General features: G+C 51.1%; 1 protein-coding gene across 1 annotated transcript; it reads left to right on the plus strand.

The window, feature by feature from the left end:
• Nucleotides 1-2,195: 2,195 nt before the first annotated feature.
• On the plus strand, nucleotides 2,196-7,840 carry PRRT1B (proline rich transmembrane protein 1B). The gene is made up of 4 exons (XM_043565315.1): nucleotides 2,196-2,206; nucleotides 2,906-3,431; nucleotides 4,199-4,342; nucleotides 5,403-7,840. Exons 1-4 carry the CDS (start codon nucleotides 2,196-2,198, stop codon nucleotides 5,550-5,552), a joined length of 831 nt encoding a protein of 276 aa, XP_043421250.1. The 3' UTR covers nucleotides 5,553-7,840.
• Nucleotides 7,841-13,588: the final 5,748 nt, after the last annotated feature.

Below are 13,588 nucleotides of genomic sequence, written 5' to 3' on the forward strand. Positions count from 1 at the left end.
CCTCTGACTTTTACAGTCAGGATGTCAATTTGAGATTTTTCTTGTTTTTCTGATGAGGCATTTATTACTGTGAACTTTCCTCTCAGAACTGCTTTGGCTGCATCCCATCCCATACAGGAAATCTGTTGTATTTATATATTCGTCATGAGGTATTTTTTAATTTGCCTTTTGATTTCACCTTTGACTCATTGGTGGTTCAGCGGCACGTTGTGGAATCTCCACATATTTGTGAATTTTCCAGTTTTCCTCCTGTAATTGCTTTCTAGTGTCACACCACTGTGGTTCAAGAAGATCTTTGGTAAGATAACAGTCTTGAATTTATTAAGACCTGTTTGTGGGGGTGCCTTGTCCATTAAGTGTCTGACTCTTGGTTTTGGCTCAGGTCATAATCTCACTGTTCATGAGTTTGAGCCCCACCCTGGGCTGTGTGCTGGTGACGTGGAGCCTTGGACTTCTCTCTTTCCTTCCCTCTGCCTCTCACCCGCTTATGCGCGCTCTCTCTCTCTTTCAAAATAAATAAACTTAAAAAAAAAAAACAACAACTTGTTTGTGGCCTAACGTATATTCTGTAATGGTGAATGTTCTTTGTATACTTGGGAATAATGTGTATTCTATTGGTTTTGGGTGGAATGTTCTGTGTAGATCTAAGTCCATCTGGTCTGACATGTTTAATTTTTTTAAATGTTTTATCATTTATTTTTGAGAGAGAGAGAGAGAGAGACAGAGAGAGACAGAGTATGGGTGGGGAAGGGGCAGAAATAGAGGGAGACACAGAATCTGAAGCAGGCTCCAGGCTCCCAGCTGTCAGCACAGAGCCCGACGCGGGGCTCGAACTCACAAATGGGGTTCGACTCCAGTCTGTCTGCTTTTGGTCATTTTTGTGTCTTCATGTGGTTTCCTTTTGTGCTTTGTCTACATCCATAGGAGAGAGAGACTTAAAATTAAAAAATTTTTTTAAAAGTTTATTTGTCTTGAGAGAGAGAGAGCAGGCGGGAGAGGGGCAGAGAGAGAAGGGGAGAGAGAGAGAATTCCAAGCAGATTCCACACTGTCAGCATGGAGCCTGATGCTGGGCTCAAACCCACAAACTGTGAGATCGTGACCTGAGCTGAAACCAAGAGTCGGACACTCAACTCACTGAACTACCCAGGCGCCCGGGATAGACTTAAATTTATTTATTTTTTAAGTGTTTATTTATTTCGAGAGAGAGACAGAGGATCCGAAGTGGGCTATCTGTTGTCAGCACAGCGACGTGGGGCTTGAACTCACAAATCGTGAGATCATGACCTGAGCTGAAGTCAGACGCTTGACTGAGCCCCCCGGTTGCCCCTATATTTATTTTTTTTAAGTGAACTGCATGCCCAACATGGGGCTCAAACTCATGACTCTGAGGTCAAAAGTTGCATGTGCCACTGACTGAGCCAGCCAGGCACCCGCCCCTGTTTTACCACAGAATTTGATTTATTTTTTATTTTAATTTTTAAAAACTTTTTTTAATGTTTATTTATTTTTCAGTGAGACAGAGACAGAATGCGAGTGGGTTAGGGGTAGAGAGAGAGGGAGACCCAAAATCCGAAACAGGCTCCAGGCTCCGAGCTGTCAGCACAGAGCCTGACCCGGGGCTCGAACTCATGAGCCGTGAGATCATGACCTGAGCCGAAGTCAGTTAACCGCCTGAGCCACCCAGGCGCCCCATCTCTTGTCACCTTTAAGAACACTGAGGAAGTAAACCTCCAAAGCCAGGCCCTGGGCCGCCCACCCTGCTGTGGGGCCTTGAATGCCCACCCAGGTCCCTCTCGCAGGCCGTTCCTCTGGAACCCACCTGAGACTTAGAGGTTCTCAGCCGTCAGGGTGCTCTGAGGAGTAGCAGGCTACCTTCGGGACTTGTAGAACCTGCTTGGGTGCCTCTGGAGTGATAGCCTCAGAGATAACAGCCCGTTACTTTACCAGCAAAATGGGCTTGTTCGGGAAGAGTAGAGAATTGCAACTCGGGACGTGCGAGCTGGGGTAAAATCACAGGCAAGTCCTACAAAGAGGATTATTTTAGGAGGAGGACGCTGGGAGGGGCTGTCCTGACCTGGAGATTGGCAGGAAGGAGTTCAGGGTGAGGGCGGTTTCTCACTGGCCGAGTCGCTGGGGTGGCGGGTCTCTTGTTGGAGATGCAGGGTCCGTCCTTCCCTCTGGGCCCATGATCACGATGGTCTCCTGGTGAGGGTGCCTCTGCTGGGCTCTGTCAGTAACTGACAGTGGTTCCTGGAATTGATGTCGAGGGTACAGCTCTGCCATCTGGCCTCCTGCCTCCATTTTAGTGAGCCTTCCCTTAGGGATTTCCACAGGAGTCCCCGGGGTGGGTGCCGAAGGCCAGGCCGGGGCTGGAAGGCGGCTCAGGGCCCCTGCGCCCTTGCTTCCCGAAGCTGGCGGGCTTTCCCCACCCCTGCTGGCTGCCCCTTCCCTGCCCCCTCTCAGGCTTCTGTTCCCTCTGTGCCTCAGCTGGCACTTGGCCCTTAGTGACCTCCTGGCTCTTTGAAGTCCATCCCTAGCCCCGGCCTGGCAACCCTGGGGCACCTCGTCTTCCCTACCTCAGAAGCCAGGACTCTGGCTTGGCTCATCTCTCAGACCAGCTCTCCGGGGCTAAGATCCTTACTGGTCCGGTCTTCCAGGGACAGGGCAGTGGGGGCAGGACCCAGCGGCCACCATGGGGACCAAGGCCTGTGTCCCATCCCTGCCTGGTGCTGTGCTGACCGTGTGGCTGCCCGGAGACCCTTCCCGTCTGCGCCTGTTTTCTCGTCTCACCCTTCCATTTCGGGTGGATCCTTCCAGCGCCCAGCCAGCCCAGCCGGGAGAGGCCTGAGTGCGGGCACGTGCAGGGTGGGGACGGGCAGCGTCGCTGTGACTTTGTCCCTGGAGGGGCTGTGACTTGCGGCTCACGGGGAGGAGTCCCACCTGGTCACTGTCCCTCGTGTTTCTTCCCAGGAGCGGACGCAAAAGGGGGCGGCGGCCCCGCAGCCCCCAGGATCCCTGCGGCCCCGCACTGCCCCAGCTCCCACGCCGCCCTCAGCTCCTGGATGAGGACGGAGGGCCCAGCGAGGAAGTGGCTGTGGATGCGGGCAGCTCCCCGGCCCCGGAGGAGCCCCGGGCTGAGTCCCAGGCCGAGGCCTCGACGGCGGCCCCTCCCGAGGCCGAGGCCACGGGCGAGGCCAGACTGGGGCCCAAGGTGGCTGTCGGAGGGGTGCCCAACATCGGCTTCGTGGGCGAGCCCCCGCCCTATGCACCGCCGGACCCCAAGGCAGTGCACCTGCTCTACCCGCCCTTCCCGCAGGGGCCCGTCCTCTTCCAGCCTGGCCCCTCGCCCCAGGCCCTGTACCCGCCGCCACCGGCCGCGCCCCTGTACCCCGCGCCCACCACGCCACCGCTATTTGCATCGTTCCCGGTGGTGAGTGCCTTGTACCCCTGACCCCGTGTCTCCCCTGTCGCGCTGTCTCACTTCTCTTGCCCCTCCTCCCTCCCCAGTGGGGGTGGAGGGTGGGGAGAGTTGGGCACGCAGGTGACCAAAAGTCACCATAAGTGACCCTTGCAGAGGGGCTTCGGTGCCCAGATGAGGGAAAGGAGAAGGTCACGCCAGCCTGGGGGGTGGGCAAGCCTGGAAGGCTTCCCAGAGGTGGGGGCTTTTGAGCTGAGTTCTGAGGGATGAGGAGGGGTGCTCTGGGCACAGGGTAGGGGGTGGCCAGGCCCGGCTGTTCTGGGAATGATGGTGGTCGACTCAGGGAAGAAAGGAGGGTGGGGGGGGTGGGGTCCGTTGTAAGGGGCCCTGGGGCCTTTGGGTGGGAGATGACTTGGTGAGATTTGTAGAAAAACCAAAAAATCCTGGGATGCCCGTGGAGGAGAGCTTAGAGGTCCCTGGTGGTGGGGAGCCCAGTCAGGACGGGGGGGGGGGGGGGCGCACCGCCACGGCTCACCCTGGACTGAGCAGTTGGTGGAGGGCACAAGTGACAGGACTCCTGGGGGCCAGGGGGCCAGGGAGTGCAGAGGGAGAAGGCAGACGGGGGCCCTGACCCGGCCCCGTGGTGACCCACAGCCTCACTGGGCGGGAGTCGGGGGTGGACGGGGGGGACCCTCCGGTGGCCCCCATGGCCGTGTCCTCACCGCGGTGTCTGGAGGCTGTGCCGGCTCCCTCACTGGCCGCGGCCTCTGCCCCTGCAGTACAACAGCCCCGTGGCCGGCATGCCCGCCCCGCCCCTGGTGGAGCACAGGCCCCTCCCCAAGGACTACATGATGGAGTCCGTGCTCGTGACCCTCTTCTGCTGCCTCCTCACGGGGCTCATCGCTATCGTCTATTCCCACGAGGTAGGTGGGGGTGGGGCAGCCCTGCCAGCAGTCGGGGGGGAGAGCCCCGGCGGGGCGCACACAGCCCCTGCCCCCCTGTCCCGGCCACTGGGTGTCTCGGGAGGGTGGCGGGAATTGGGAAAACGGTTGACCCTGCGGTCCTGGCCCCTCTTGGATGGACACCTCCTCCCCTCTCCTGTCTCTGTCCCGTGCCACTCAAGATCTGCTCTGGAAAAGTCAGCTAAACCAGTTTACAGCGAAGGTGTGAATGATTGATAAGGCCCCAGGAACTGCCTGCCTCAGTGGGGGCTTGTGTTTGACGGGGTAGAGACCGTCCTCCGTCCATTCAGTCGTCTCTTGTAGCCCTCCGCCCCCGTCCCTCTAGCTCCTCATCCGTCCATGGACCCATCCCTCCGTTTCCTTCCGTCCAACCACCCTCCCACCCACCCCTCTATTCATCTGTTAACTCACCTGTCCGCCTCTCCCTGTCCGTCCAACACCTTCCACCTGTCCTTCTGTCCATCCATTATCTGCATAGCTTTCTTCCTCCCTCCTGACATCGCTGACCGTTACCAGGGAGGGGGTACCCCGGGGACCCGGTGACGCTGGTGTGAGGATGTTCTAACGGGGTAGGCCAGCCCCTGGGGGCTTCTGCCCACGGCAGACCTGGCCGGGCCCTGACCTCCCCGCGCTGGTCAGGCTCCCCCATCATAAACCAGGACGGTGGGGAGAAGGCGGCTCTCGGGACCGCTCGGAGGCGGGAGTCTGGAGGCCACAGCCTGCCTGTGAGTTCTGGCTCCACCGCTAGCTGTGTGGCCCTGGGTGGGCCTTTGTTTCCTCATCTGCACGGTGGGGGCAGCAGTGACCCCGGTCTCAGGGCTGTCGTGAGGGCTGTAGGAGAGGCTGAGTGTGCGCGCCCGTGGCCTCTGTTGTCGCTGCTCCTTCACGTGAGGTGGCCGGGCGGGTCCTGAGCATCTCGGGCTGTCCGCATTCCAGGCTGTGTGCTGGGGCCTGGCCCTGCAGGTGGCACGTGGGGGGCCTCGGGGGCTCCCGTCCACTCCCTGCCTCCGTCTCGTTGCAGACGCGCGCGGCCCTGAGCAGGGGGGACCTGGCCCAGGCCGAGGAGGCTTCCCGCAAGGCCCGCTCGCTCGTGCTCTTCAGCCTGCTCTTTGGGGTCTTTGTGTCCACCAGCTGGGTCATCTACGTGGTCGTGGCCCTGTACCTCCCCTGAGGGCCGCAGGCTCCTTTCAGATGCCTGGATGCACAAGGACACCCAGCCTGGCCAGACGCTTCCTGTGGACTTTGATCCCTGCCGGTGGCCATCTGTTGCCTCCAGAGGGGCCCCGGGGCCAGAAGAAGGTGGGGTCTGCAGCCCTTGGCACATCTGTGGCTGGGCCTCAGCCCCTACGGGTGGCCTCAGGCAGCGTCCTACACCGGAGTGGCTCCAGGGCCCAGGCCCAGCGGTGGGACGGGGCCCACTGGAGCTCCGCGTCCTGTGCTTCCTCCCGAGGTCTTTCTGGGACTGGGCTGGCTGGGCCCCCATGGCCCTTGCCTTCACCTTACACCTGGAAGACCACCCAAGGGCCCGGGGCTCTCGTCCTCAGAGCCATCTGGAAGGACGTTACAAACTCCGGCCTCCTCCCACCTCCAGCCCAGCCTGGTGTCCGTGGGGCAAAGCTGCTGGTGTGTCCTTTTCCCTGTTGGGGAGCTGAGTGTGGTGTCATCCCTCTCCTCGTCGCTCCTGGCTGATTGTCCTGAGCCCTGACCCCTTCCTACGAGACAGGCTCTCTCATGTTGACTCCATGTCCAGAAACCAAGGCCACCGTGTCTGGTCAATAGACAACAAGCTGCCCCCGGGCGGGTGTTGCTACGTCCTGGCTCAGTTTCAGGGCGAGCGGCACATCTGTCCACAGCCGGCCTCTGGGGGCTCCCACGCCTGCCCCTCCCAGGGATGCTGTTCGCACAAAGGCAGCTCTGTCAAGGGCCCGTCTGTCGCTCACATCGTGTGGCCCCTCTGAGATGTGATGCCGCTTCTCCCTAGACCCTCTTCTCCTGGGGCTGCTTCACTAGAAGCTTCTGTCTCCTCTCCTGTCTCCTGGTTTGGGCCCACTATCTCCATCTGTGGTCTTGCAGCATTTTTGGAATGTGCATTTTCTGCTCACTCCTTCTGCCCCCAACTTTATCGCCCACCAGCGGAGGATCAACTGGGCCCTGTGTGGTAAGGGCACCCTGACCGGGGAGCACAGTGCCAGACAGCCTAGACAGCTCTATGTCGGTGTCCCTGCGTCATGCCTGGTACACCGGTCCAGTCAGCTGTGGTCCTGAGAATGGCCCTCCATTCTAACAAGGTTTCGAGCCATCTGCAGAGGAAGGGGCTTAGGGAACAGGGGGTGGGGGCCCCACCGTGGCTTCCCTCCACGCCTTGTGATCAGCAGTGACCTTCTGGCTTGTCCAGGTCCCAGCCCCAAGAACAGTCCTTGACTTTAAGGAGTTTCTGGCTTCTTGAGGAAATTGTGTTTTCCCCATCTGTAAAATGGGCTGGCGGTGTAACTTGTCCCCTGGAGTTGTGGGCAGACTCCGTGGAGGGCCCGTGGGTGTTCAGCACGGTGCCTGGTGTGTGGTGAGCACGTGGAGTGGAGCTGCTGGGGACCGGTGGTGGGGATTTCTCCAGGGTCTCCCACAGCCAGAGGTTTTGGGAAAGCAGGGAGCAAGCCTGTTACTATGGGCTTAGGGACCCAGGAGTTTCCCAACCAGAAGGGGAAGCCGTTAATGGGCGTTTTCCTGGGGAGGTGTCCAGATTCAGGGGGGTCTGTGATTCAGCAAGATAAAAAAGCATCTGCATGGAGAAGAGGAAGCCTCCCCCAGCCCCCCCCAGCTGAGCCGTACCAGAATGACAGATCAAGTTAAATCAAGTGATTTCTGAGCACCCACTGTCCTCGCAGTGGAGGAGAAAGCAGGAGAACGTCCCATCTCAGCCTGGAGATGCTCTGGGGAGCTGAAGAGTCAGGATGAGGAAGTAAGTGGTGAGCGACAATGCTAGGGGGTGGTTGAAAGGTGGTTTCCTGCTGTCGGCACAGGGCTGGTCCAGAATTAGGGTATCAAACACTAGAAGGCATGGTAGCCACCAAAAAGGCGGGCTCTGTTTTTTAAAGGACCAGTAGATGCCAAACGATGTTTGGTAGACTCCAACAGCGACAGCTTTTCTTACTAAACTCAAGTAAAATCAAGATAGAAAGAAATCATCTAGACCAGTGTTCCTCGAACTTTATGTAGGAAATCTTTTTGAAATGCAGGTTCTGGTTCAGTAAGTAAGACTGGAGATTTTGCGTTTCTACTGACCTCCCAGCGATGCTGAAGCTGGGACATGTACCGACGGCAAATGGCACATTTCAATGGAAAATTACTAAAACCATTAAAAGCCAATATACCCAGGATCAAGCTGTGGATGCCCTCTAGTGTCTACTCAACATGGCTGTGAGGTTCTAGCTTCTGTAAAAAACAACAGTGAGATTTGTAGTATAAAAAGTAGAAGAGACAATGATTCCTTAGCAAGAATATCCAAGAATCCATGAAAGAAATTTGGAGAACTCAGTAAAATGGTTGAATTTAAAATCTACAAATAGTCAATAGCAAGAATCGGTTAAAAGTGGAACAAATTTAAACATTCCACTCGTAATAGTGATAAAAAACGTAAAATCTAGGAACATATTTAACAAGACAGATCCAGATCCAAATGAACGATTTTTAAAAAAATTACCAAAAGGCAAAAACAAAAAGCTGGACAAAATAGATAGGAAAAGGTAATAATGTAAAGATATCTAGCCTTCTTAAATAGAGATTTAATTGAGTTCCCAAAAGGAAACCAAGCTCTTAAACTATGGCAAAATATTTTTAAAATTAACATGGAAGGAAAGTGTGCAACAATTGCTATTTTTTTTCAGTTTAACGAGGGGAGAACTTTCTGCACCTGATACTAAAACTTAGCATAAAGCTATGGTGATCAGGACAGCATGGCTTTGCCACAGAGATAGATCAGTAAAAAATAACAGAAGTCCAGAAAATGTTCCAAGTGTGTATGAGAAGTTAATATTTGAAAATGGCATTTAAATTGGGAGAGTCAAGGATGGCTTATGATTAGTAGAGTTATCCGGTTGGAAAGAGTAATTATAACTGTATGAAAAAACAAATTACAGATGGGTTAAAGAGCTAGGTATAAAATAGCCCTGCACTCAACGATGGACGAAAGCCTAGGAGGATGTCTTTAACCTCAGGGTGCTGGTGCAGGACAGAGGGGAGGCTGCTCACATCTGGAAAACCATCCAGGAAGACTGATAGAACCGAGTCCTGTACATCAGGAAAATATGAATCTAAAGCACGAGGTGGCTTTCACTTGTCACATGGGTAAAGAATTGACTGAATACATCCAGAGTTGGTGAGGGCTCCCTCACCAACTCATCTACTGCCAATGTGTATGCTGCCACTGTATTTCTGGAAAGTAGACGGTCTCTATTAATACATGCACGCTGTATTCACATGCATGTATGTGCAAAGAACAGTCTAGAAGGATATATTCTAAACTGCTGACAGTGGGCTGCCCTTGAGGAGGGACCGGGAGGAAGCGGAGGGTCTGTGCAATATGTTGCTGAACTTTAAAACAGAGCTGTGTTCGTGTGTTGTGTAATGAAAACACAACTGAAAAACGTGCATGCCTTTTGACCTGGCAATTCCAGCTTTAGGATTTACAGTGGTGAACAAAGTCTGTTTTCCTGAAGTTTCCAGTCAGTGTGGCGGGATCTATCAGACAGCGTAGTTACCAGCTGTGCCAGAGCACCATGAAGGAGAGGGAGCTAGGCAAGTTCGAAAGTGGAGTGGAACGGAGGAGAACCTGATTTGGGTGCATCCCAACTTCAGAGATGTTAGAGTGTGTGTGTCTTAGAGTCTTAGACTTCGAAGTATTTGACCTGAAAGTGGTAAAGACAGGCTTTCCTGAGGACGTTGTGGATCTGTTAAAAAGTGCAATGAGGTGCTGCCAACCTGCACCCCAAGTGGCTGAATCATTTTGCATCCCACCCCCAGCAACAGAGATGCAAATGCTGCCACCCCTCCCCCGCCCCCCCCCCCCCCCCCCCCCCCCCCCATTTGTCTTGTAGGTTTCAGTGCTGCTGGCAGGGAGAGCTGTGGCTTTAACTTGCATTACTCTGATGACTAATGATGTTGAGCCTTTTATCGTGTGCTTATCAGCGATTTCCATCTCTTTTTATCATGTGCCTGTGCAAGACTTGTGCCCATTTTATGCTGGCCTGTCTTCTTAATAGTCCAGGGGGGTTCTTTATCTGTTCTGGCATCGAGTCCTGTAGTCTCGCCTTTGCACTCTGTGCGGGGTCATCTGATAAAAAGAAGTCCTCGGTTTTAAGATATACAAATTTATCTTTTCCTTTACGGATAACGCTTTTTGTGGCTTAATAAAAATTCCCCTACTCTTAGGTCATGAAGATATTCTCTTATATTGTCTTCTAGATCCACAGATTTACTGTGTGTTTTCACATCTGGATCTGTCACCTACCTGGAAGTCCATTTGTTTATTTCTTGTTCCATTGTCACATTTCATTACTGCAGCGTGAGAGTAAGTGTTGATATTGGGAAGGTCAAGCCCTCCCACTGTCTTTAAGGGTCTTGGACATTTAAATTCATTTATATTTATAATCAATTTTAGAATTAACTTGTCAATTTTCACCAAAATAAAGATTGGGATTTGACTATGATTGCTTTAAATCTGTGGATTAATTTGGTGACAACTGGTATGTTTACTAACTTTTCCAACAAAAATGATGAATTTCCTTACTTGTTTAGATCTCTAAAAAATTTTCCCCTTGATTTTGAATTTGTTTTCTGTACAGAAATATTGTACATATTTTGTTAGTATCCCTGGGTATCTGATTTTTTGATGCTATTATAAATATTTTGTTTCTTTTGTTACTTGCTAGTATACAGAAATACAGTTGATTCTTGATTATTGACTCTGTATCCAGCAATCTAAGTCCACTTATTCTGATAATTTATCTGTAGATTGTTGAATTTTTTATTCACATGAATATTATCTATGTGTAATGGATTGTCTTCCTTTTGAAGCCTTACGGGGTGTGTGTGTGTGTGTGTGTGTGTGTGTGTGTGTGTGTATGTGTGTATGTGTGATTTGCTGTCCTGCACAGGCCGGGACCCCCCAGAACAGTGCTGGAAAGAAGTGCTGACAGTGGCAGCCTTACCTTTCTCCTAGTCTCAAAAGTCACGCTCTCAACATTCTGCCTTAAAAAAAAAAATAGATAAGGGGTGCCTGGGTGGCTCAGTGGGTTAAGCGTCTGACTTCAGCTCAGGTCACAATCTCACAGTCTGTGAGTTCAAGCCCTGTGTTGGGCTCTGTGCTGACAGCTCAGAGCCTGGAGCCCGCTTCGGATGCTGTGTCTCCCTCTCTCTCTGCCCCTCCCTCCCCTGCTCATACTCTGTGTGTGTGTCTCTCTCAAAAGTAAATAAATATTTAAAAAAACCCTAAAAACAATTACTAAAAAATAAAAAAGCTTTTTCAGATTAAGGAAGTACCCTTTTATTTCTAATTTGCTAGGAGTTAAAAAATTATGCATGGATTTTGAACTTTACTAAATTACTTTCATGTATCTACTGAGAAAATTATGATTTATTTTGTTAATGTTGATTTTTCAAATATTAAAGTGACTTCTCCTGGAATAAACCCATCTTGGTCATGATGTGTTCTTTTTATGTATCACGAGATTCGGCTAGTGTCTTATTTAGGAGTTTTTACATCTGTGTTCGTGAGTGAAGTGGTCTGTAATTTTCATTCTTGTTATGGTTTTGGTATCAGAGTTATGTTGGCCTCATCACAAGAGTTGGGAAGTGCTTCTCATTTTCTCTTCCTTCCTTCCTTCCTCTTTCTTTCTTTCTTTCTTTCTTTCTTTCTTTCTTTCTTTCTTTCTTTCTTTCTCTCTCTCTCTCTTTCTCTCTCTCTTTCCTTTTTTCTTTTTTTTAAGTGTTGTATAAGATTAAGAGTCATTTCTTTTTTTTTTTTTTAAATGTTTATTTTTGAGACAGAGACAGAGCATGAACGGGGGAGGGGCAGAGAGAGAGGGAGACACAGAATCGGAAGCAGGCTCCAAGCCATCAGTCCAGAGCCCGACGCGGGGCTCGAACTCACGAACCGTGAGATCGTGACCTGAGCTGAAGTCGGTCGCTCAACCGACTGAGCCACCCAGGCGCCCCAAGAGTCATTTCTTACATGCACCTGAGAGAAGTATGTTAAACCTTCTCACCAGGGGGCACCTGAGTGGCTTAATCAGTGAAATGTCTGACTCTTGATTTCAGCTCAGGTCATGATCTCACAGTTCGGTTCATGGGATCAAGCCCCGTATTCAGGCTGTCAGTGCCCCTCACCAGGATCACAGATTTGTCTGTTTGATCTTGTAGTTCTGCTGGCTTTTGCTTTAAATATTTTGAGGCTATGTAATTAGATGCATACGGGTTTAAACACTAAGTCTTTTGTTTGAATGTACTTCATATATTCTCAGCTGTGTCTTTGTAACTCTAGTAATGCCTTTTGCTTTAAAGTCTACTTCTGATATTGATAGGGCCATGCTAACTTTTTGGGGGACTGTATTTGTGGAATGTATCTTTCCCCAGTTTTTACATATATAGATATATACATATCTATATGTATATATATGTATATAATTTTTTAAAAATTTTATTTGAGAGAGAGTGAGAGTGAGCTGGGTAGGGGCAGAGAGAGAATCCCACACAGGCTCTGCACTGTCAACCAAAGCCTGATGCGGGGCTCAAACTCATGCACTGTGAGATCATGACCTGAGCTGAAATCAAGAGTTGGATGCTTAACCAAGCCACCCAGGTGCCCCTTTACTTTTTTTTTTTTTAAGTTTATTTGAGAGAGCACATGCGCACATGTATGAGTGGGAGAGGGGCAGGGGGAGGGAGGGAGGGAGCGAGAGAGAGGAGGAGGGAGGGAGGGAGGGAATTCTAAGCAGGCTCTGTACTGTCAGCACAGAGCCTGATGCAGGGCTTGAACTTACAAACTGAGATCATGCCCTGAGCCGACTGAGCTACCCAGATGCCCCTCCCTCCAATTTTTACTTTCAGCCTTTCTGTATGTTTATATTTTGGACAGATACATCTTGTTAACGGCATGTACATTAAAAAAAAAATAATAGTCTGATGGCCTGTCTTTCAATGGGAGAATTTAGTCCATTTAGTGTTTGTTTTTTTTAAGATTTTAAAGTAATCTCTATACCCAACGCGGGGCTTGAAATCACAGTCCTGAGACCAAGAGTCCCAGGCTCCACCGACTGAGCCTGCCGGGTGCCTCTATTTAATGTAGTTAAGATGTGGGTTTGAATCCGCATCTTGTTTGCTTTCTACTGGTCCCACCTGTGCTCTGCTTCCTGCCTCCTCCTGGATAGGCCATTGTTGTTTTTCCCATCCCTTCCCATCAGCCTGGCAACGAGACATCCTTTCACGGTTTCTTTCTGTGGATCCCTAGAAGTCACAGGTGGCACTCCAGACTTCTCGAAGTCAAGTGTTTTAGTATCTTCTTCCTAGACAATCCGAGAAGCAATTCAAGAAACCTCCATGCATCCCCTTCCTGGGCCCCACGCCCCTGCTCCCTCTGTTGATTCTTGATCTTTTAAGCCCCAAAGACACTATTTATACAGTTAATGCTCATTAAGGTTTATCTACGTGTCAACTGGTTTTTGTTGATTCCCTCTCGCATGTCGGACCTTCCATTTTGGGGTCATCTTCCTTCTGCCCGAAAACACCGTTTTGCCTTTCCTTGGTGTAAGTCTGAGGATGAAGCCTGGTTTCGGCTGACACTCTCTCGGTTTCTACCTTCACTCCTGAAAGGTATTTTGAGTGGAGAGAGCAGTGTGGGTGGGTGGGTGGTTTCTTTCAGCATTTGAAGATCTCATCCCATCGACTTCTGTCCCAGCTGCTTCTGCTGAGGAGTCTAACTGCTGTACCTTTGAAGCCAATGTGTCCTTTTTTTCACTTCTCTGCTTAAACGTGTTTTTTTTTTGTTGTTTTTTGTTTTTTGTTTTTTGTCTTTAGTTTTCAGAAGTTGAACCACGCTGTGCTTAGAGATTTCTTTTGAATTATCTTGCTTGGGATAAAGTTTCTTCGATCTAGGGCTTGATTCTTTTTCAGTCAAGGACCAATCAGGAGACGTAAACGATGGAGTAATTTGAACAG

This window comes from Prionailurus bengalensis, chromosome D4 (genome assembly GCF_016509475.1).
Source record: "Prionailurus bengalensis isolate Pbe53 chromosome D4, Fcat_Pben_1.1_paternal_pri, whole genome shotgun sequence".
Classification (NCBI taxonomy): domain Eukaryota; kingdom Metazoa; phylum Chordata; class Mammalia; order Carnivora; family Felidae; genus Prionailurus; species Prionailurus bengalensis.

Coding starts and splice junctions, on each gene's coding strand:
- PRRT1B (XM_043565315.1), top strand. Junction 3,432..4,198: donor TATTTGCATCGTTCCCGGTG/GTGAGTGCCTTG, acceptor CTGCCCCTGCAG/TACAACAGCCCCGTGGCCGG. Junction 4,343..5,402: donor CTATCGTCTATTCCCACGAG/GTAGGTGGGGGT, acceptor GTCTCGTTGCAG/ACGCGCGCGGCCCTGAGCAG.